At 54.6% G+C, this 20,915-nt stretch overlaps 1 protein-coding gene across 1 annotated transcript in view; it reads right to left on the bottom strand.

The window, feature by feature from the left end:
• The window catches only part of LOC144935941 (regulating synaptic membrane exocytosis protein 2-like), a 49,761-nt gene that overhangs the window by 24,420 nt on the left and 4,426 nt on the right, over positions 1-20,915 (bottom strand). Inside the window, 10 exon segments of the mRNA XM_078862843.1 lie at positions 367-490; positions 2,165-2,264; positions 2,452-2,568; positions 3,113-3,189; positions 3,316-4,076; positions 4,181-4,204; positions 4,449-4,795; positions 9,910-9,921; positions 10,817-10,984; positions 10,986-11,124. Of these exon segments, the coding sequence (XP_078718969.1) occupies positions 367-490; positions 2,165-2,264; positions 2,452-2,568; positions 3,113-3,189; positions 3,316-4,076; positions 4,181-4,204; positions 4,449-4,795; positions 9,910-9,921; positions 10,817-10,984; positions 10,986-11,124 (1,869 nt within the window).

Here is a 20,915-nt window from a genome sequence, read left to right as displayed (position 1 = left end):
TTTCCCAGCGGGTCTCGCACTAAGAGGGCCCTACAAAGCGGATGTTCTATGCTGCCAATGATGCCTGTGTTCCTGTATGGATCAGAGAGCTAGACCCGAGGTGATATGAACTGTGTGGCTATGAGTACGATTGGAAGTAAATCCAAGCACGTCTGAGTGTCAATACGTGTGTGACTGCAGCTGCGTGTGCCAGTACGTGAGATTTTGAGTAAGTAAGAGTGAATATGTATGTTGAACTTCTTTCGCACCATACATAGCCAACCGTGCTAATATGAGTGTGGGTACGTGAGACTGTGAGTACACGTGTGATTGTAAGCGTGCGAGTACATGCGTGAGTCCGCATGCGAGTACACGCATGCTGCCCACCTGAGTGGTCTTGCTACCAGCAGTTCCACCTGTGGAGACGGCTTGGATTGCAGGATTATATTGTAGACCTCCTCGAATGAGGCTCCCCGCAAGAGCCGCCCGTTCCACTCCAGCACCTCATCGCCTGCGCAGGGACACGTGCACGTGCCCCACTCACACCCGCTTCACAGAACCACGTGCACGTGACACCACTGCATCTCCATGGAACACGCAAGGTTGGAAACACACGCTTGTAATCCAAGTGTGGTTTTCTGGCTCTCACCACCTACATATCCGCTTCATTGACCTGGTCAAGGCCTACGATGCCATCAAGATGCTATAACTTGGTGTTATTCCTCATGTATTCCGGATCCCTCATCCTTTGCCCACAATAACAAAGGATCTTTGTAATGGTGAGCAGGCCTGCGTAGAACTGCCTGGCTGGGAGTCAGAGTCATTCACCTTGGAGTGCCACAGGGATGCACTCTTGCTCCCACATTATTTGACATGTTTTTTTGACCAGGTAGTTCGAGAAGATTTCCATGGCTGTGCCATAGGAATTTCCATCTGGTGCAGATACAGTGGGAGGCTTAACGGGCAACTTCAAGAGTAATTCAACCTCTGCCATTGCCCACAGTAGCTCAAGGTGGAATCTCGAAGTAAGAAATGCTAAACACACAGCCCATCTCTGAAGTCCACACGTTAACTTCCTGCGAAAGGTGAGAGCACTTTCGCAATAGGAACTGGTGTTCAGGCTGTAAACAAATAGAACAGGTGGATTGATGACTGCACTGTGCTGATGAGTCCTAATCCTAATGAGGACGAAACCGGTATGTACACAAACAACAACGACAGCCGCCATTCGCCAGCAAATGGTGGTTACGTAAGCACAGCACTTTTGCGAGGCTTGGTGGACTTTGGGCCCACGTGAAGTGTCGAAGGCTGGCTGTCAGGTCACGGGACAGATCCAGGTATTATGGGTTGACTGAATGGGAAGACTGACAGATGCACCACCTATGCCCCCTACTGTGCCAAATTGTTGATTAATGAGCATAGCAGCTGATTAATATCAGCCTTTTTCCCCCGCAATGGCATTACTTAAAGCCACCGAGAGAGGTGGGTGATGCTTTTCCACTCCTCGGGAGTGTCACGGTAAGCACGCTGTTCTTCAAATCCGGCGACTCAAGTTCGATTCCTGCTCATTCCCAATAACAGTGAAAATTGTATGAACCAATTCTGAGCCTTCCCTAAATCGATTCAGCCTTTAAGGAAGTACCTGGTGCGGTGTAAACATCAGCACTGGGGAGTCAAAGGAGGCCGGATGTAGTGTTGGGCATCCACCTCTTAGTGTTATGCAAGCTAACAGCACTTGCCCCAGACAGTCTAAAGTAAACTAAAACTAAACAATTTTTATCTTACCAGGTAAGACCCACTCAGCTATATATCTCTTTTTCAGAAGTGACCTCAACGAAGTGGCTTATCATGTGGATATTGATAGCACCCAAAGATTCTAAACGCGTGATGTTGATTCTAAATGTGGAGGGAAAAAGGACCCAGAGAAGAATCCACGTAACCACGGGGAGAGAGAGAGACATGCACACTCCACATATACGGGCATCAAGGTCGGGATCGAATCCACGACCTCCCGTATACCAGACGGGGCAGTTAACATCTCGGCGCCGTGGCGCCCACGGTAGCAAGACGAAAAGTCTATACCGGAGATGACAGTCTCGGACACACTCGTAACCTTCGATTAGCACAGTTGGCTATGTTGCGAAAGAAGTTCAACATACATACGCACAAAGGGAAATGCACCCACCTGCCTGCAGCCTCCCCATGATGTCTGCGAGACTGCCACGTTTCACCTTGGTGATAAACGCACACAGCTTCCCCGGCTCCGTCATCTTCCCTCCCACCACCTGCACAGCCACCTCTCCAGTGAGCCTCTCACAGCCACACGTCACGCATACCTACACCTCCACGAGCCACGCTGCTCTCACAGCCACCCACGCCTCCAGTAAGCTCCCAACACGTCTTCTGCACAAGAGCGACGGTGTTCCACAGCGCCTTCGCCCCCCCTACACGACTCGCCCCCCCCCCCCGTACCTTGAGGCCCAGCACGGCGCCAGAGTCGCGAGGCACAGAGCCGTCCTTAAGGCGCTTGTTGAGCACGATGCGCCCGATGAGGCGGTCGCCCTCGCGCGACGGCTGCCACGTGACGGGCTGTGGGCACAGGGACTTGTGCTCACGCGGGGATGTCATCACGGCCACAACTTAAGTGCGGGATGAATAGGAACCGCTTGGGTGAGCAGCGTAAGATCCCGGACCACAGAGGCAACGAGAAGGAGTGAGAATGGGTGCGAGAGACAGGACACACTCACTCATTGACTCACTCACCCCCCTCACTCACTCACTCACCCACTGACTCCCCCCCTCACTCACTGACTCACCCACTAACTCACCCCCTCACTCACTCACTCACCCACTAACTCACCCCCTCACTCACTCACCCACTGACTCCCCCCCTCACTCACTGACTCACCCACCCACTGGCTCGCTTGCTCAAGAGAAGGACAGAAAGGAAGCAAGTAGAGGGGATGAAATGGAAGTTTCGAGGAAAGTCTTCAAAGCAGAGAGAGGCGACAGGCCGAGTGCCCTGAAGAGGAGGGACAAGTTCGTGGGGGGAGGGAACCCTCGGGCGAGCAGAGCCGTCCCGCGGCCCCGCTCGCCGCTCCACTGTCGAAGGTCGGGGGTCAGGTGGCCTCACCGTCGCCAGGAGGGAGGGGTCTCCACTTGGGTACGTGCGAGCCACGTCGCGCTTGTACGGGTCCCGATCTGCGGCCGCTGGGGGGAGACAAGGGCGGAGGGCGGCACGACCACTCAGCGTGGCGAGTTCTGCTTCCCCGGCGATGGCAGCGCCCCGCCCGGCCTCACAGCGGAGCCCACACCGCCGCCGCACCCGGCACCTACCCGTGTCGCCGGCGCCCTCGCTCTCGCCCTCCTCCTCGTCGGGGCAGCTGCTGTACTCTGGCGTCGACTCTTCGGTACTGCTGGTAGAGCGGTGCCGAGATTTCTTCACCTCGAGCGCTTTCTGCTGCTGCTGCACGCATCGCATGCCATCCGACCGATCCGAGCCCAGCGAGTCGTTCCACGCCACCGCGGCGCCGTCCGTACCGTCCCGGCGTCGACAGGGTCCGCGGGCCCCGTGGCCGCGGGCGTCCGGGCACCGGCCCGGGGACACGGGGCCGCGCCGGATGCCCCGGAACAGGCGGGGGGCGTCCGGTACCCCGGGTTCGGCGGGCGGCACGAGGGCCCGCCGGTGCCGCGGGCGGTCGACACGGCCGGCGAGGGGCCCCGGGTACGCCGTCTCGTCCGCCTCGGTGACCGGCAGCGCCACGTCGCTGTGCCGCCGCTCGTGCCGAGCGCGGGAGGCCTCCGCGTGGATGCGCATCTGCCGCTCGTACGGCTGCGGCTTCGCCGGGTGGCGTGCCAGATTGGGGTCGCTGCGGTAACGGGCCAGCATCTCGGCATCGTCGGCGCGGCCACCTCGGAGCGGCCCGCACGCCGCCTCGCCGGCATAGCGGTAAGGTAGCCGTGGATCGGTGGCACTGGGAGGCCCGTCGCCCCCTCTCGTCCGCAGGCAGCCGTCCGTTCCACGTCCCATCACTCCCGGAGGCCGCCGGCCAGTGACCCCCTCCGGGCATTCCGATGGGACGGCCGGGCCTCGACTCCTGGCACGTACGCACGTGGGGTCATGGGGTTATGGGCGCGCCGGGCCAGCGTGGGGGGTGGTGCGACGAGCGTGGTGGGGGACCGGCCGGGCGGCCAAACTCACCTGTGGTTATTCATGATCGGCGAGCTGCTCCGCCGGCGTTGCCACGCAGCCAGAAACACGAGCAAGGGGGGAACACGGGAACGCAAAGAGCGATGTCAGAACCAGGAGGAGCACCGCGACGCCGAGCCACTGATACAATTACGTTTTTCATCACCCTGACCGGCGAATCTCGTGCTAATCGTGGGCAAGGGCCAACCGCTCAACTGCCCATCCAACGCGGGGGCTGACATGAAGCGGGTGGGGTGCGCAATCACGCTGGGCCGCCCACCCATGGACGGCCGGTAGCTCTGGCCGGGTGGAGCCGCTGTCCGTGGTGCCGCGGGGCGGTGAGCGACATCCCTTCCTGCCGTTCCCCCGTGCCCGTCCGGGCTGCGCCAGCTGCGTCTTCCCGTCGCGGCTCCGCCTACCCCGTGAGGCGGTTTCCCCTCCGTCCGCCTCGTGATTTCCGCCGCGGCCACCCCGGACCTTGCGCTCACGTCCGAGGGCCGCCCCAGGGTCGCTCTGCTCTTCCGCACCCGGCCCTTCGCTGGGGCCGACCGCCGGCCCAAAGAACCAGGCGCCTGACTTGGTGAGGAGCTCCTGCTGCTTGCGGCAAAGGTTGCAGACCCAGATCACCTGTGCCCAGGTTTCGCACGCACGCACGCACGCCCAGGTTACCCAGATGCAAGGGCACACCCACACGTAGAAACGTAAACACACACGTTCACAGCGGAGAGGGGCAGCATGAGGAGCATAGGAAGAACAGCTGTGTAACCAACGCCGACAGAACTAAGGCCATAACCCTATCCCATTCACTGACCCTAACCCTTTTTACTGTCAGCGTGCGGCATGCAACAATGGCTCGGCCAGCCCGGCTCCCCTCGCAATGGAGCACGGTAAGAGCATTACCCTAATCTCCGACTGCTGCAATATTCCCAATGCCGCATATCAACTCACAACCAATCAGCGCGCAGCGCCCGGCAGAAATCCACACGTGTGCCACACACTGTAATTGCGCACCCCGCAGAAACTTTGGATTTGGAGCGGTGACGTAGCCCGGCATTAACATGCTCGCTGCTTGTTGCAGGCAGGGGTTTGTGGTTAAAATTTGGTGGGCTGCCCTGGTTATTACCACAGGTGTATTGCAGACTGCGTCTGTGAAGCATAGCAGTGCCTTTATGATGGCCCTGTGCTATAAGAATGTCTCGGATACCAAGCGTACCCAACTGTACTTGTTCACTGTTACGATCGTCTGCAGTCACACCGAGCCGGCGACCGTGTGGCCTCCCTCACACCACACTTCCACAGATCCATTATTTAAACTCTGCAACGCACAGTTTCCATCCACTCTCAGACGGAGGTGTGGGAAACCACAGCAAAGTGGGAAAGTAGCCAGAACCGGTGCCAATAATTGCCAAGCTCTGCGGTCCTATATTTGGACATTTGATATTGCTAAATGTTGGATGGAAACCGGAGAACCCGGAGAAATCCCACACTTGTGAGGGCGACAACACTCAATCCCCATCTTAATTTTTGGAGCTTTCGTGACTGCAGGAATTATTCTTTGGTTCTTTCGGTTAAGTCACGTCTAAAGATAAAATAATAAATTAAAATAATAGCGACGTTTCGATTGCAACACAAGCAATCATCATCAGGCATAAGAGAAATAGCAACAAAAATCTAACTAGAAAACTATAGACAGACATACAAGCAGACAGACATCACAAGGACACAACGAGAGAGGACACATATCGGCACAGAGGGGTCGTTTCTGTGACGGTCCCTTAAATATAGGGAGGGGGGGCGGGGACGGAGAGAGGGAGGGGGCAGAGAAAATTAGCATATCAATGAGTGGACGGCAACGTGTTGCTGCTGCGCAAGTAAGATGACGACGTGGCACTGCACGCAAGCTTGAAAATTAGGAGAAAGACACACTAAAATTAAATAACCTCGCAAAATATCGAAATGTGATGTAATGCAACACAGAGAGTCGGTCAACACACAATTAACGCATAGCCTGGTTGATTACGTATTTCAATCCCCATACAGATGAAACAGGGCTCTCTTAAGCGGCCTCATCAGGAAGCCATGGGGTCAGACTCCACGACCCAGCAGCCAACCAATTGCGCACCGTCACCCCGAGCGACCCTAGGATCATGGCGTTGCCATTTCAAATCACGCAGAGGCCCGCGAAGGAGCTTAGCCCTAAACAACCTCGATACGGCAGAGGCGCCAAGCAAGAGTGTCCGTGGCTCCTTGAGGGAGCGGAGATCAAAGCATTCCATCACCGAATCCCGCCGCGCGATCGCGAGGGCGTCGCTCCTGAGGGAGGTCTCTGGCCGCCACGGCAGAACACGCCGCGACCCGTGGCCAGAGGGCCGCTGGCGGCCACACGGGGACAGGAGACGGGCCCTGCTGAGTGGCCAGGGTGTTTGCTATTCTGCCCGTCACGGCCTTCCGAGACAACAGCACCGGACGCCCTGAACGTGGCGATATGAGCAGTGTGCCACCCATGCCGGCAGCACCTCGAGTGGCTTCTCACAGAGCGCCTCTCATCAGCGATATCGCAGCGCCGCACAAGATACAGCAGCAGACACTCAATGTGACAGTAACTCTTGGTTTGAAGCGTTCGTGACTGCAGGAAGTACTCTTTGGTTATTTCGGTAAAGTCACGTAGAAAGAAAATAAATTAAATAGAATACGACGTTTCGATTACAACACAAGCAGTTGTCGTCAAGTAGAACTACATTTGAGAGAGAGACAAAGCACAGACACGGAGACACACGTGACTTTACCGAAAGAACCAAAGAGTCGTAACTCTTGAGACTAAACAAATGGTGAAGCACATAAAAATGCAATTTCTAAGCAGGGCTCCGAGACACGCCGCGGTTACGTGCAGGTGCTACATGTCCATAGTGGATCGCATTGCACGCTCTTCTACGGCAGGACGGATTCACCTCACGTGCACCTCACGAGCACCGCACGTTACTGCCGGACACAACCACGGACTTAGCACCAAGTTCACCCCCTGACCCTCGTGCCAAGTGCGAACCTGTGACTGCAGGCAGCTGTTTGACGCAGGCGGCGCGCACGCCACACGTGCAGATCCTTCGCTCGGTGGACGCTCACACCATGCGGCCGGCACGCATCACCATAAGCCGTTACATCGCGGTGCAGCCGTGGGTTCGAGCTCCGCGGCTCTCCGACGCGCGCATAGAGGAGCCACGCGCAGTACCTCGCTAACGCGGCGCGTACCGGGGCCGCAGCAGCGCCGCCCACGGCCTACGTGGTGCCCGCGGAGAGAATGGTTTGTCCTTCATGAAGCCAGATTAAAGACTTACATGGCACAGCGCGCTTCGATCTAGGTCACACCAGGCACGGAGTTAACCACACGCTCTGGGCTGTACCAACTACGAGCAAGGAAGGGAGTGAATTCATCATCGCCTGGCTTCTGTCGTGGGAGCTGCGATAGAGAGGAGAAGCCCTTGAAGCACAGACACATCTCCAGGGGATGAACTTGCGCCGAGATGAAGATGGGGCTGCCTAAACCCTGCCCTGCAAGTCGTGCCATGCTCGTCCTTGCCACCACGTCCCCAGCATCATCCGCTGCAAACGGTCTCGGTCAGAGCGACGCCAGAGACCACCGCCCCACAGTCACGAGGGCGATGATCGCGAGGCACAGGTAGCCCGTGAATGTATCCTCTAACAAACCTTCACCGTCCTCTCACCCCCCTATCAGACCACCACCGTTTGCCCACAACCCCTCACCTCCCTCCCCCCCTCACATTCTCTCATCCTGACTCGTGCCCCCCCCCCGATGCTTTGAGGCCTCTCTCCGTGGCTCACCTGCCCACACGTGCCTGCTCACCTGCTGGAGAGGAGTGAGCGCGGTGCGGAGTGCGTCGCACTGCCTAGCTGTGCACAGGCTGCGCTTGGGGCCACGCTGCTCCCCCCCTCCATGGCTCCGGCTCAAAGCGGATTGCTCCTAATGTGCCGCTAATCTCGTCGTCCACTCCCCAGCGCAACGACCATCGGTGCACACGACTTAGGCGCACACAGTGACAATGGTACACATGACTTACACACACGCAGTGACACCGGTACACACGACTCACACACACATAGTGACATTAGCAGAGACACACACAGTGTCACACTAGGCCCCTTGGCAGCAAGACGTGTTGCGAACATCATCAGCCCAGAGCCGTTTCTCATGCAGCACGCGCACTCGGACGCACAGAGAAGCTTGCCACAAGCGTGGGGACGGGTTGCCACCGGATGTGTGTGCGGTGGTGAGGTGTGCGGTGGTGAGGTGTGCGGTGGTGAGGTGTAAGGTGGTGAGGTGTAAGGTGGTGAGGTGTGCGGTGGTGAGGTGGTGAGGTGTGCGGTGGTGAGGTGTAAGGTGGTGAGGTGTGCGGTGGTGAGGTGTGCGGTGGTGAGGTGTGCGGTGGTGAGGTGTAAGGTGGTGAGGTGTGCGGTGGTGAGATGTGCGGTGGTGAGGGTGCGGTGGTGAGGTGTGCGGTGGTGAGGTGTGCGGTGGTGAGGTGTGCGGTGGTGAGGTGTGCGGTGGTGAGGTGTAAGGTGGTGAGGTGTGCGGTGGTGAGGTGTACGTTGGTGAGGTGTGCGGTGGTGAGGTGTAAGGTGGTGAGGTGTGCGGTGGTGAGGTGTGCGGTAGTGAGGTGTGCGGTGGTGAGGTGTAAGGAGGTGAGGTGTGCGGTGGTGAGATGTGCGGTGGTGAGGTGTGCGGTGGTGAGGTGTGCGGTGGTGAGGTGTGCGGTGGTGAGGTGTGCGGTGGTGAGGTGTGCGGTGGTGAGGTGTAAGGTGGTGAGGTGTGCGGTGGTGAGGTGTGCGGTGGTGAGGTGTGCGGTGGTGAGGTGTGCGGTGGTGAGGTGTGCGGTGGTGAGGTGTGCGGTGGTGAGGTGTGCGGTGGTGACTTAGTTCAGGCAGCTGTCACAAACAGACGTCCAGCAATCTTGCATTGATCTGTGCATGTCAAAGTGGGACAGGAGACATAAGGCGACCCAATAGGGGCGTGTGTGACAACGTGTCCACGTAACACAGCACATGTCACAGCGTGTCACAGTGTGTCACAGCGTGTTCGTGCGTATCACAGTGTGTAACAGTGTGTAACGGTGTGTCACAGCACATGTCACAGTGTGTCACAGTGTGTCACAGCATGTCACAGTGTGTCACAGTGTGTAACGGTGTGTCACAGCACATGTCACAGTGTGTCACAGTGTGTCACAGCGTGTCACAGTGTGTCACAGCACATGTCACAGCACATGTCACAGCATGTCACAGTGTGTCACAGTGTGTAACGGTGTGTCACAGCACATGTCACAGTGTGTCACAGTGTGTCACAGCATGTCACAGTGTGTCACAGTGTGTAACGGTGTGTCACAGCACATGTCACAGTGTGTCACAGTGTGTCACAGCGTGTCACAGTGTGTCACAGCACATGTCACAGCACATGTCACAGCATGTCACAGTGTGTCACAGCACATGTCACAGCGTGTCACAGCGTGTCACAGTGCGTCACAGCATGTTCGTGCGTGTCACAGTGTGTCACTGCGTGTCACAGTGTGTCACAGCACATGTCACAGCACATGTCACAGTGCGTCACAGCATGTTCGTGCGTGTCACAGTGTGTCACTGCGTGTCACAGCGTGTCACAGTGTGTCACAAGCCCATCCGCGTGTGCAGTGTCAGCGCTGTGCATGGGGGCAGGAAAGGGAAGGAAAGGAGCTGACCACTTTGTCCTCCTGCGGCGCAGGGCGTCCGAGCAGGCCAGGAGAGAAACAAGGAACAGCAAAAGAGACTCAGAAGATCCAGGGACACACGTCACACGCAGCAATGGGCGAACAGCAGCCTGGTGATTCCCAGTCCCAACCCCTCTATGCTCAGTGTCTGCATACCCTGTCTATTTAGTTGATTTCAATTAACTTCATTGCTGTATTGTCTTAATGTAAATGCTTTTGCTAATTTGGTGACCGAGGTCACTAGTGTAAATGAGACTCATCCAGGCCTCCTGAGTTCTAATCTCGTTAAACAACGATACACTTGAGTTTAAAACGTCGGCTTTCACGACCAATATCATCCATGATACAGGTTTTTTTGGGTTAAATCGCGTCAATGTTTATTGACGCGATCTAAATCAATTGCATACACGTGTATCGAAGTGTGTGCATCGGTCTGTCGCGTCTCAAGTTTATCATCCATAATACAGTTTTTTTTGGGTCTGATCGCATAAATCAATATCTATGATAAACTTGAGACGCTACAGACCGATACACAACGACACAGGTGTGTATGCAATTGATTTGTGTGTACAGAGGCAGGCCCCCAAGAAGAGCCACTGTACACAGCACCAACATGGCCTATCCCTATGGGGAGAAGGTGGCGTCATAACATGGAAGTGACAAGACAGCCATGGGGGGAGGTCCATGCGAGATGTGAAGGAGCATTTCTGGGTCAAGACAGAATGGGTCAGGGTTAGTGATATCTGGGTGAGATGAGGATGAGAGTGGTGAGCTAAAGGTGAGCTGATGGTGAGCTGATGGTGAGATGAGGGTGAAATGAACGATAGAAATGAAACCACACGGGACGGTGTGTGAGCCGGGTTGCACCTGGGGCCCTCTCCCCATGCCACCCTCTCACCTTGCTGGAGCGCAGCGCCACACGGCCCCCGCACCGTGCGCAGAACAGCGTCTGGCAGTACGAGCAGCAGTGGCCGCATCCGTCGGCAAACTTGGTTTTGTGGCAAATCCCGCAGGTGGGAGTCTCACGCCGGGTCTCCACCTCCTCTCCGTCGCCAGGGCCCCCCCCCCTTCGCAGGGGCCCCCTCCGATCCGTCCACAGCCGCCGCTGCGGCTCCGCGAGCTTCTCCCTCACGATAGGATTCCCCGCCAAGCTTCTTGATCTCGTCCTTGTACTCCTTATAGGCCGCAAACTGGTGGTGCAGCTTCCTGCACGGAGACACAGCGATGACGGCCTTGCATCACCCACGCTGCGCACTGCATGAGCAGACATGACGGCCGGAGTGATGGCGAGCGCAGGGCATTGCCACCACACCGGGTATGCATGCACTTGTACATGCACGCACGCAAACAACGCACACGCACGCACGCAAACAACGCACACGCACGCAAACAACGCACACGCACGCACGCAAACAACGCACACGCACGCACGCAAACAACGCACACGCACGCAAACAACGCACACGCACGCAGACAACGCACACGCACGCAAACAACGCACACGCACGCAAACAAAAGAAGTCGACAATAACATCCCCCTTGATGAGCCAGAAAACAGAGCTTTATGCTTACATTAAGTCCAGTGTTCATGGTCGGAATCTTTTCATAGAGAATGAAGAGCTGCTCTGACCTCCTCCACTCTTTGGAGCGAGTCATGTAAAGTGAGAGAGAGCCTGCACGGGGTCCGTTCTGTACCATCTGAACTCGTTTAAAGACCTGATTTGCGGCGAGCAGAACGCTGGGAGACTTACCTCTCAATTGACACGGTATTCTGGGGAAGCTTATGAACAAAAAAGCGGCATCCTCAGCACTGCTCGTTACTTTACCAACAACGTGGAAGGGGTCCTGCCAGTACAGTGTGCGGCTTGCTCACTCTTCTGGCTAACGTTATTGCCACCAGAAACACCATATTCAGAATTAAGAACCTCTCCATACAAGCAGTGAGGGCTTTTAAAAGAGGACCACAGAGTATATTCAACATGAAATGCAACTTCCAGGGAACAACCCCAAGCCGCACCGATTGCCTCTCCTGCTTCATGGCCCTAAACAGCTTGAAAATGATCATGTCACTCCCAACCGGGGTTCCCTTGGCCTCATTATGAAAAGCCAAAATGGCCAATACCCTAACCTTCAGGACTCCGTTACTAACCTCACCACACATGCCACAAGGCAGACCACCGGGTTGATATCCTTCTCACACCAAACCCAGAAGAACCTCCAATGTGAGTTTCACACTCTCCATGTCGGGGCCCTGCTTGACTTTAGTAGGAGATCCTGAACACCCACATCTAGACCCCAGTGGTTAAATTAGGCCTTCTCAATCGCCAGGCCATCAAGTTCAGTGCCAGGAGGCCTTGACATCACACTCACCTTTGGAGGAGCAGGTCTGCTCTCTGCAGGAGCTGCCAGGCTTCTCCTAAAATCAGGGGCCACGAGAGGTTAGAGTACCATGACATCCTGGGCCAATTCATGGCGATCAGGGCCACCTCTGCTCGTTCTCCTTCTGACCTTTTCCAACACCTTTGGAATGAGGGGGGGAGGCGGAAATACATACTGTACCCCCAACTGTCCCACCCACTGGCAAGACATTGCATCCATCGCAATGGCTTCCCGGTGCCAAAACCTAGACGCGCACCGGATCATCTTGGCATTCTCCTCATAGGCAAACTGGTCCGACCATCGGGATTCGTCGCCCGAGGGCGCCTTGCTCGTAGGCTTCGACCCACTCCCATGCGTCTGGCTGCTGAGCCAATCAGTCATCTGACTGTCCACCACCGACTGATGCTTGGCCTGCAAGCAAACCTGGTTCTCCTCTGGCCATGACATCAGCAGATGACTCAGCTTGTCCAGTCTGGGTGATCCTGCTCGCTGATTATTGCTGCTGTAGTCACGTTTGTGGCATCTGATCACGAGATCCTTGCCTGCCACGACCTTTAAAAGCGGTGCCAGTGTAATCGCATCGCCCTTAGCTCCAGGAAGTTGATGCTCCACCTTTTCTCTACCCGCAGAGCCATTCTTGCGCAAGACGCTACCCAGCCCAGCAGACTTTTGCCCGTCTCTGAAACCAGGTGCTCCTCGAAGAAGCCTAAAGGGTGAGCCCCATGCAACCGTGGTGAGGTGAGCCACCACTTCAAGTCCTTCCTGGCCGCTCGCGATAAGGGAGAGCGTTGACGTGCGCTGCCCCCTCCCTCAAGAACCCACCCATCCAGCAGGCACCACTGGAGCACATTGAAGTGCAACCGGGCCCATAGGACCATAGCTTCATTTCTCAGCGTTGACATTTGCTCAGCCTTTGACACAGTGAACCACAAACGCCTAATCAATCATCTCGAGTCCGACTTCGGGATCAGGGGGACTGCACTAAACTTGATTTCTTCATTTCTGTCCGGCATGTGTTTCACCGTCAAAGTGGGAGCTACTTCTTCTAACGCAATTCCGTTAACATGTGGAGTACCTCAGGGCTCAGTCCTGGGCCCCCTGCTGTTTTCCATATATTACTTTCCCATTGGCCGACTAATCGACAGTTTTGACATCCGCTGCCACTCCTATGCTGACGACACTCTTCTCATTACCTCCATTATATCTCCCAGCAACAAAGGTATCGACAGTCTTTCCGCTTGCTCGACCACATTACAGCACTGGTTTCAAGATCACGACCTCTCTCTAAACCCTACCAAATCCGAGGCCCACGTAATTGTCACTAGCCAAAGACTGGTTTCCCTCCCACTCCCCTCGGGAATCTCAATCGTTCCATCCGTTCCTTCGTTCCATTCTCAGACCACCTGACATTTCTCGGCGTCACTCTGGATCCCACTCTCTTCTTCGACACCCATGTCAACCTCGTTTTCAAGTCCTGCAACTACCATCTCAGGACCCTCCGCCATCTACGTCCGTTCATCACCTCCAACACTGCAAATACTCTCGCCTGCAGCATCGTTGGGTCATGGGTCGACTATTGCAACTCAGTCCTCGTCCGGTCCACTCTAAGCAACCAAAATAATCTGCAATGCCTCGAAAACCACATGGCTCGAGTTGTCCACGGCCCCAGCAACCCTCGCCCTGACTCCGTGTCCATCCTTCGTGCCCTTAACTGGCTGGTTTTGACCAGAATTACCTTCAAGATCACTTTCCTCTGCTACCGCGCCGTAAAATCCGGCTACCCACCGTACCAAAGTTATCTGCTGATGCCTTACACACTTAAATTAATCGTAGAAACCTTCGCAATGCGTCGCAGAATCTCCTTGAAACTCCCAGGACAAGGACTGTCATTGCTTCTCGTCATTTCTCCGTTACAGCCACTGTCCTCTGGAACGCCATCCCCTATTCACTTCTGTAACAATCAATAATTTTCTTCATTCAAAAACCATCTAAAGGCACATCTCTTCAGCTCAACATTTAACCACCGAGTCTCCCTGTAACCACGCGACGCCATCTCTCACCGAGCTCGGCTCCGCGCCTCGGAATTGCGTCTTCGGTCCGTAACATTGCGTGTGTTATAAATTGTATTATTATCTCCACCGTGGCTGCCATCTGACCTAAGATAACTAGGAATAGAAGAGGAGGATGCAGCTCAACATTGTATTTCCCAGATGCAGGACGGCCCTCTCAAGGTCCTCGGACAGCAGTCTCCACGTGGGCTATTCCCAGGCTCCCAGTCGTCAAAATCCAAGTCAGCGAGTCTTCCTGGCTCATCTGCCTCTCGGAGTGGGCTGCAGGCCCTTTTATTGAGCACTTTCAGTCTTCTGGCCCTGGATTTCTCAATCGCTGCAGCCCATAGCTGCATTTTGCACTCAGATGTGCCTTCTGTTCCTGTAGAACTGCCCTATTGGGTATCACCTTGGTGATGCAGGCAGGGATTGCCCTATGGCTAAAGACCATCTTTGTCTCCCCGGATCTCCCAGGAGAGGGGTAAGTACTGCCACTGGTCCCAGGGGGCCCCTTGGAAGCTATGCGAGGGCGCAGTAATCTACCATGGCCCCAAATACATGGATAGCGTGACCCGTTCCGTCGGGCCGCTCCCATGCGGGCCTGTGGCCACTGAAGTTCTCCATTCTGCCAGCGTCTGCCGGTGCAAATCAGTTCCTGCCACCTGACACAAGATTACAATTCTTGGACTGTCCAGATGGAATCTGAACCATCCTATAAGTCCTGCACGGTACAGCCACATGACCCCACCGCTCTGCCCCTTACATCCATTGCCATGTCTGCTGCTCAGCCCCGCACGTCACCGTTGACTATGTACGGTGCGAAAGAAGTTCAACATAAACGCATCTCGGCCGAGGTTTACGGGCGCCATCTACCAGGTTCAACTGTGCCTGTCTACAGTGTTCCGATCCCCGATCTGTAGAGCATCAACTATTCATTGCACAGACACGCGCGGGCAAGTGGCTGCAGCAATGCCAGCCACAGCTCTGCGAAGTAACGAGCCCAATGCCCTCCCTGTCAATGTCATTGCGCGTCTTCACGCAAACTTTAAGCGGCGCTTAAAGTTTGTGAGTGGATGGGTGAGTTGGTGGGTGAGTGGGTGGGTCAATGGTTGAATGGGTGGGTGAGTGAATGGGTGGGTGAGTGAATACATTGGGTGAGTGGATTAAGTTAGTAGGTGAGTTGACGGGTGAGTGGGTGATTGGGTGGGTGATTGAGTGGGTGAATGTATGAGTAGTTGGATCGGTGAGTGGGTTGGGTGGGTTGATGAGTGAGTGGGTGATTTGGTGGGTGAGTGAGTGGGTGAATGGATGGGTCGATGAGTACATTGGGTGAGTGGATTGGCTGAGTGGGTTCAGTGAGTGAATTAAATAGGTGAGTGGATGGGTGAGTGGGTGGCCACCTGGCTCGTAACACACACGCATGCGCCTACTCATGTCATTACTATTACTACTACCACTTCACTCAATCTCATGTAGGGTGTGAAAGAAGTTCAACATAGATACCGTTCCGTTCTGACGAAGAACTGCACCACAACCTCCCACTGACACCGCGAAAAGCCGATACGGTACGAGCCCCACACAAGACACCCAGCCGCAAGTTGCAGTCCACAGACGCCAAGACACTGATGCCTCCTGCCTCGCCCGCTGGCGAGCGCGTCTCACTTGCCTTACCCGGTGGTGAGCGCGTGTAGTCTGCCTCACCCGGTGCCCTGCAGGTTGTGTCGTGCAGGGAATACGGGGACGCACGCATGGACGCACGTCGGGGGAGGAGGGAATGCGACCACTGCCCTGTCTCCCGCAATGCCACTGCGTTCCGGCTCGCGCCGACAGGCGATTCGGACACTGCTGCTGCGAACGATGGTTCACAATGGTGGCAGTGCTCTTTACTCTCCACCGATGAGACGGCTGAACACAATAAATGTCCCCTCCCGGCCGTTGTCACCGTGTTTTAAACACCTGTAACAGTATCAGAGCTATTTTTGATTCACCAGCAACTACCGGGCTTCTAAAACATTCATGGTGTCCAACTCCATCAATTATTTACCCAGATTTGTTTACACCCGCGCAGACGTCACGTGGTCAAATCAGGGAGCTGCGAACTCACCCCAAGAGAGCCTCCGTGCCTCTCACCACCCTCACTCCCTCTCGCCAACTCACACCTTCTTTCACATGCCCACACCATCACCATCCCTCACCATCTATTACCGCCTGCCAGTATCTCTCACCTTCCATCACCACCTATGCCCGATCGCAGTGTGTGCATCGGTGGCGCTGCAGGGGGTCCCATGTTGAGCCCAATGTGCGCCCCGGTCATCAAAGCGCCGCAGGCTGCACGGACACGTGTCGGCCACGGGGCAGACGCGCGAACGTGACACGTGGCTGAGATGCCCACATGGCTCAGCCCGCAGCACACCTCCCCTGTATTGTCAGCCAGCCGCTCGTCGCCGATCCGCAACTCAACGTGCCTCACGCATCGTCGATTTCATCATAAACCATGGTCAACCCGTTGCTGAGTGAAGGCTTCCCCATGCCATATCAGTCATGGGGCATATGTAACTGTATCTCACACAGGCCAGTGTGGGTGAGTTGGGGGGGGCAGGGGGGTGGGGCGGGGGCCGGTAGGACCGGTTCAAACATCACTCAACACCGATGTTCACATTGACGGGATTCAACCTCAGGTATCTTGGTGCAAAGCGAGGTGTGAGAATCACTGCGCGACCACGACCAAACATAATCTGTGTGCCTGGGACGAGCTTGAGAGAAGATGGACTGTTGTGACACCAGGAGGATTTGGGGACAATTGGTACCAGCGGCATCAAGATTGGCCTCTTTGGAGGAGGCAAGTGAAGGACGCTACCGGGCAGAGCGCCAGGTGGATAAAACGCAGCAAGATGGCACAGTGTGGAGAGCAGGTGGTGCATCTTCTGGTCATCTTCGTTCGTCAATCCTTAACCACTCAGCTCGCCCTGTGACCTACTGACAAGCCTTCTGCACCTCAGGTGGCTACACGTAACGGACAATGAGAATTATTAAATTGTGATCATATGAATACAATTTGAAAATACGAAAACAATCCAAAATGTAACCCAAAGCATCTTCATTCTGATATCCAGAACAAACCACACGACCTGTCACTCCCACGCCGTTGTGAGGATTAGACACGGGAAGGAAGTTTGAATCCCGCCTCATCACGCAAGAATTCTTCTCCCACTGTTGCTCCTACTGCTCATTTTCTTGAGACTGTGCATTTATGTTACAAAGTATGAATATATGAGGTGGAGATTTTAAAATGTTTGTAATCATGTATGTTACAAAGTATGAATGTAAGAGGTGAAGATTTTAAAATGTCTGTAATCACATAATTATGTGTTTGCTCGGTGTGTGTCACTGTTCTATTATTGCGCTTCTGCGGCCGTCTGGAATGGTCTTCTTTCCGATATTAGGAAGCCACTGAAGCTATGCACTTTTAAATCTGGATTGAAAACTCATTTATTTTTAAATGCCTTTTGTGTTCAGCTTGTTAGCCTTCCCCCGCACTTCAGATTAGCACGATTGTCTACGTACCGTGTGAAAGAAGTTCAGCATAAATGCATACGTGCCAATGTTCAGATATGCTGCCCACGATGAGAGGGCTTCAGTGGAGAGAAAATTCGTGTCCTTTTTCTGTTCCTCCTTCTCCGTTGAAGAAGCACAGATGACAGTGGTTTACGATATGGTCCACAGTTTGAGTTGCATGGCCACAATCGTACTCTGTATTGTGTCTTTAATTTTACAATGATAAATGAGATATGCGCATCAGCCTGTTGATGTTTTAATGCGGTTGATGGTTCCACCAGTGTCTTCGAAGAACGTATCACCTGACCACCCTGGATGCCCTTTTTGGATGCCCTTTTTCCATTTCACGAGATTCTCCCAGTGAAACATTTTACTAAATGCAGTAAACATTGTAGATGAGTGATGCCCTCACCCAACGCGGCACTGGCGAGATGGCAGCGGCAGCGCATCGTGGGACACTGAACTCGAGCGGAGGACACAGAGGCTCTGCCGACCTCTCGTTACAGCCCAAAGTGGAGTCGCAACAATCTCTCGATTGCTCAGTAGCCGATTGCATTACAAGGGGATGCGAGGGAATGCGTTTATTTAGTACTAGCGGTTATTACCCGGCGTTGCCCGGGCGAAAAAGGCAGACACATGTAGTTACACACGCAAATCCATTGATACACACACATAGAGTTACACGCACAAATGGACTCACACATACATACATAGACTGAACAACAACAATCGCCATTCGCCACTAAGTGGCGGTGACGTCACAACAACGCTTGTGCCAGGCTATGTGCACCTTGAGGCCACGTGAAGTGTCGAACGCCCGCTGGCAAGAGGTCACGGGGCAAACCCAGATGGCACAGGTTGACTGACTGAGACGACTGGCTGATGCACCACCTGTGGCCCCTACTGTGGCAACTTTCTGTGCTTTAGCCACCCGGCGCTCCGCTCGTTGTTGTGAGCGTCGCTCCTCCGCCCTCCGTTGTTGTTGGAGGGTGACTGCCTCCAACTGGCCAGTAGCGTCCTTCAGGAGCCTCCTCCATAGTGGCCGATCTTGACACGGCTGGTACCAGTCATCCGCAAGTCCACTCAGCTCCAAGTCCTCCTGTAGCACATCACTCCATGTCTTCTCCAGCCCGTGCCACGCCCGTTTAGCCCCCTCGATCCGGCGGAACAAAAGCTGTTTAGGCATGCGGTGGCTGGCCATGCGGGCTACATGACTCGGGCAATGCAGCCTTGCCTACCGGAGGTCACCAATGGGACTTTGTCCACATCTTTAAAGGATTTGTGAGCTCCTCACACAATGCAACCTGGTTAAACTCAGGATGGATCGTAGGCAGGCCATCTTAAATGTTTCTAACCGGCGAAGATGTTCCATTATGGGGGTCCAAGTTTCACAAGCGCAGAGAAGGGAGGGAATGACCGTGGCCGAGAAGACCTGAAGCTTCGTACGGAGTGATAGACCAGGTAGGTTCCACACAGCGTTACGCAGCCAATGAAAAGATACTGCAGCTCGACTGATTTGGAGTGAGACCTTTGCTGTTAAACCGGAGCCGGTCATTAGCACACTGGTAAGGTATGGGAAACTCTCCACTGTCTCGACAACTGCCCCATCACCAATTGGGAGTTGTGGTGGTGGAGGGTCCGATGGTACAAAATAGGCAGGCAGGTGCTTAGTTTTGTTTGGGCTGATGGTAAGGCCCCACCTGTTGGTGGCAAGCTCCAGGTTCAGCAGCAGCACCTCGAACTCCTCCTCCGAGTGAGCAGCCATTAGCAGATCATCGGCATACGTAACGTGGTTGAGCAATAGGGAGCCATCCCTTGACCGCACCCGGGCATTGATCAGCCTCCCATTGCATCTGTAGCAGATGGGAATTCTTCCGGTACAGGCATTGAAGGCTCGACGAACTACGTGGTCCAATGTGGGAGCCAGAGGACATCCCTGTTGCACCCCAAGGTGTAAAGGGAATGGCTCTGACTCACGGCCACGTAGTTAAGACGCGGGGCCGCTCACCATCATGAAGGTCCTTAAGGATGGTGATGAGTGGGTTCGGGACTCGGAAAGCACGAAGAGCAACCCAGAGGCCAGGCCTACTGATGGTATCATAGGCCTTGAGCAGGTCAATAAAGCACACGCATGGACTAAGATGCACATATGGACCTACAGACACGCAAAGAAATGGAGTTACACTGACTAACATGGAGGCATGCACACATAGCGACTAACATACACGCACATGGACTGAGAAACACACACACACACATGGACTGACACACACAAACACATCGACTTACAGACACACACACATATGGACTCACAAACACATAGCCATGCACTTGAGATACGCACACATGGAGTTACACACACATATCGACGTACACACATACAGCGACACACACACATACATAGAGTGACACACACATTGCCGTACACACACATACACATGTGGACTGTCACACAGACATCCACTTGAGATATACACACATGGAGTTGCACACACATATATGGACGTGCACACATACAGCGACTCACACACACAGCAATACGTGGACTCAAACACACATTGACGTAAACACACATATGTACTTACACACACACATATGGACTAAGACACACACACATGAACTTACACATACATAGATTGACACACACATAGCCCTACACACACATATGGACTGTGACACACAGGTATCTACTTTAGATACACAAACATGGATTAACACACATATGAACTCACACACAGACGCATTGGCTTACACACATACATCGAGTGACACACACATGTATAGACTTACACACACATGTGGACTGACACACACACATCGAAGTACACGCACACAGATCGACTGACACACACACATGGACTAACACACACACATAAACACTTTGACGTTCACACACACATGGACTAACACACACACATAAACACTTTGACGCACACACACACATGGGGCGTTGTCCGTTCGAGAAAGACAGACACCCACATGGAGTTAAAGACACGCATGGCTGCACACGCACAC

This window comes from Lampetra fluviatilis, chromosome 14 (assembly GCF_964198595.1).
Source record: "Lampetra fluviatilis chromosome 14, kcLamFluv1.1, whole genome shotgun sequence".
Classification (NCBI taxonomy): Eukaryota; Metazoa; Chordata; class Hyperoartia; order Petromyzontiformes; family Petromyzontidae; genus Lampetra; species Lampetra fluviatilis.
The sequence above is the reverse complement of the archived record's forward strand: the minus strand, read 5'-3'. Positions and strand labels throughout refer to the sequence as shown.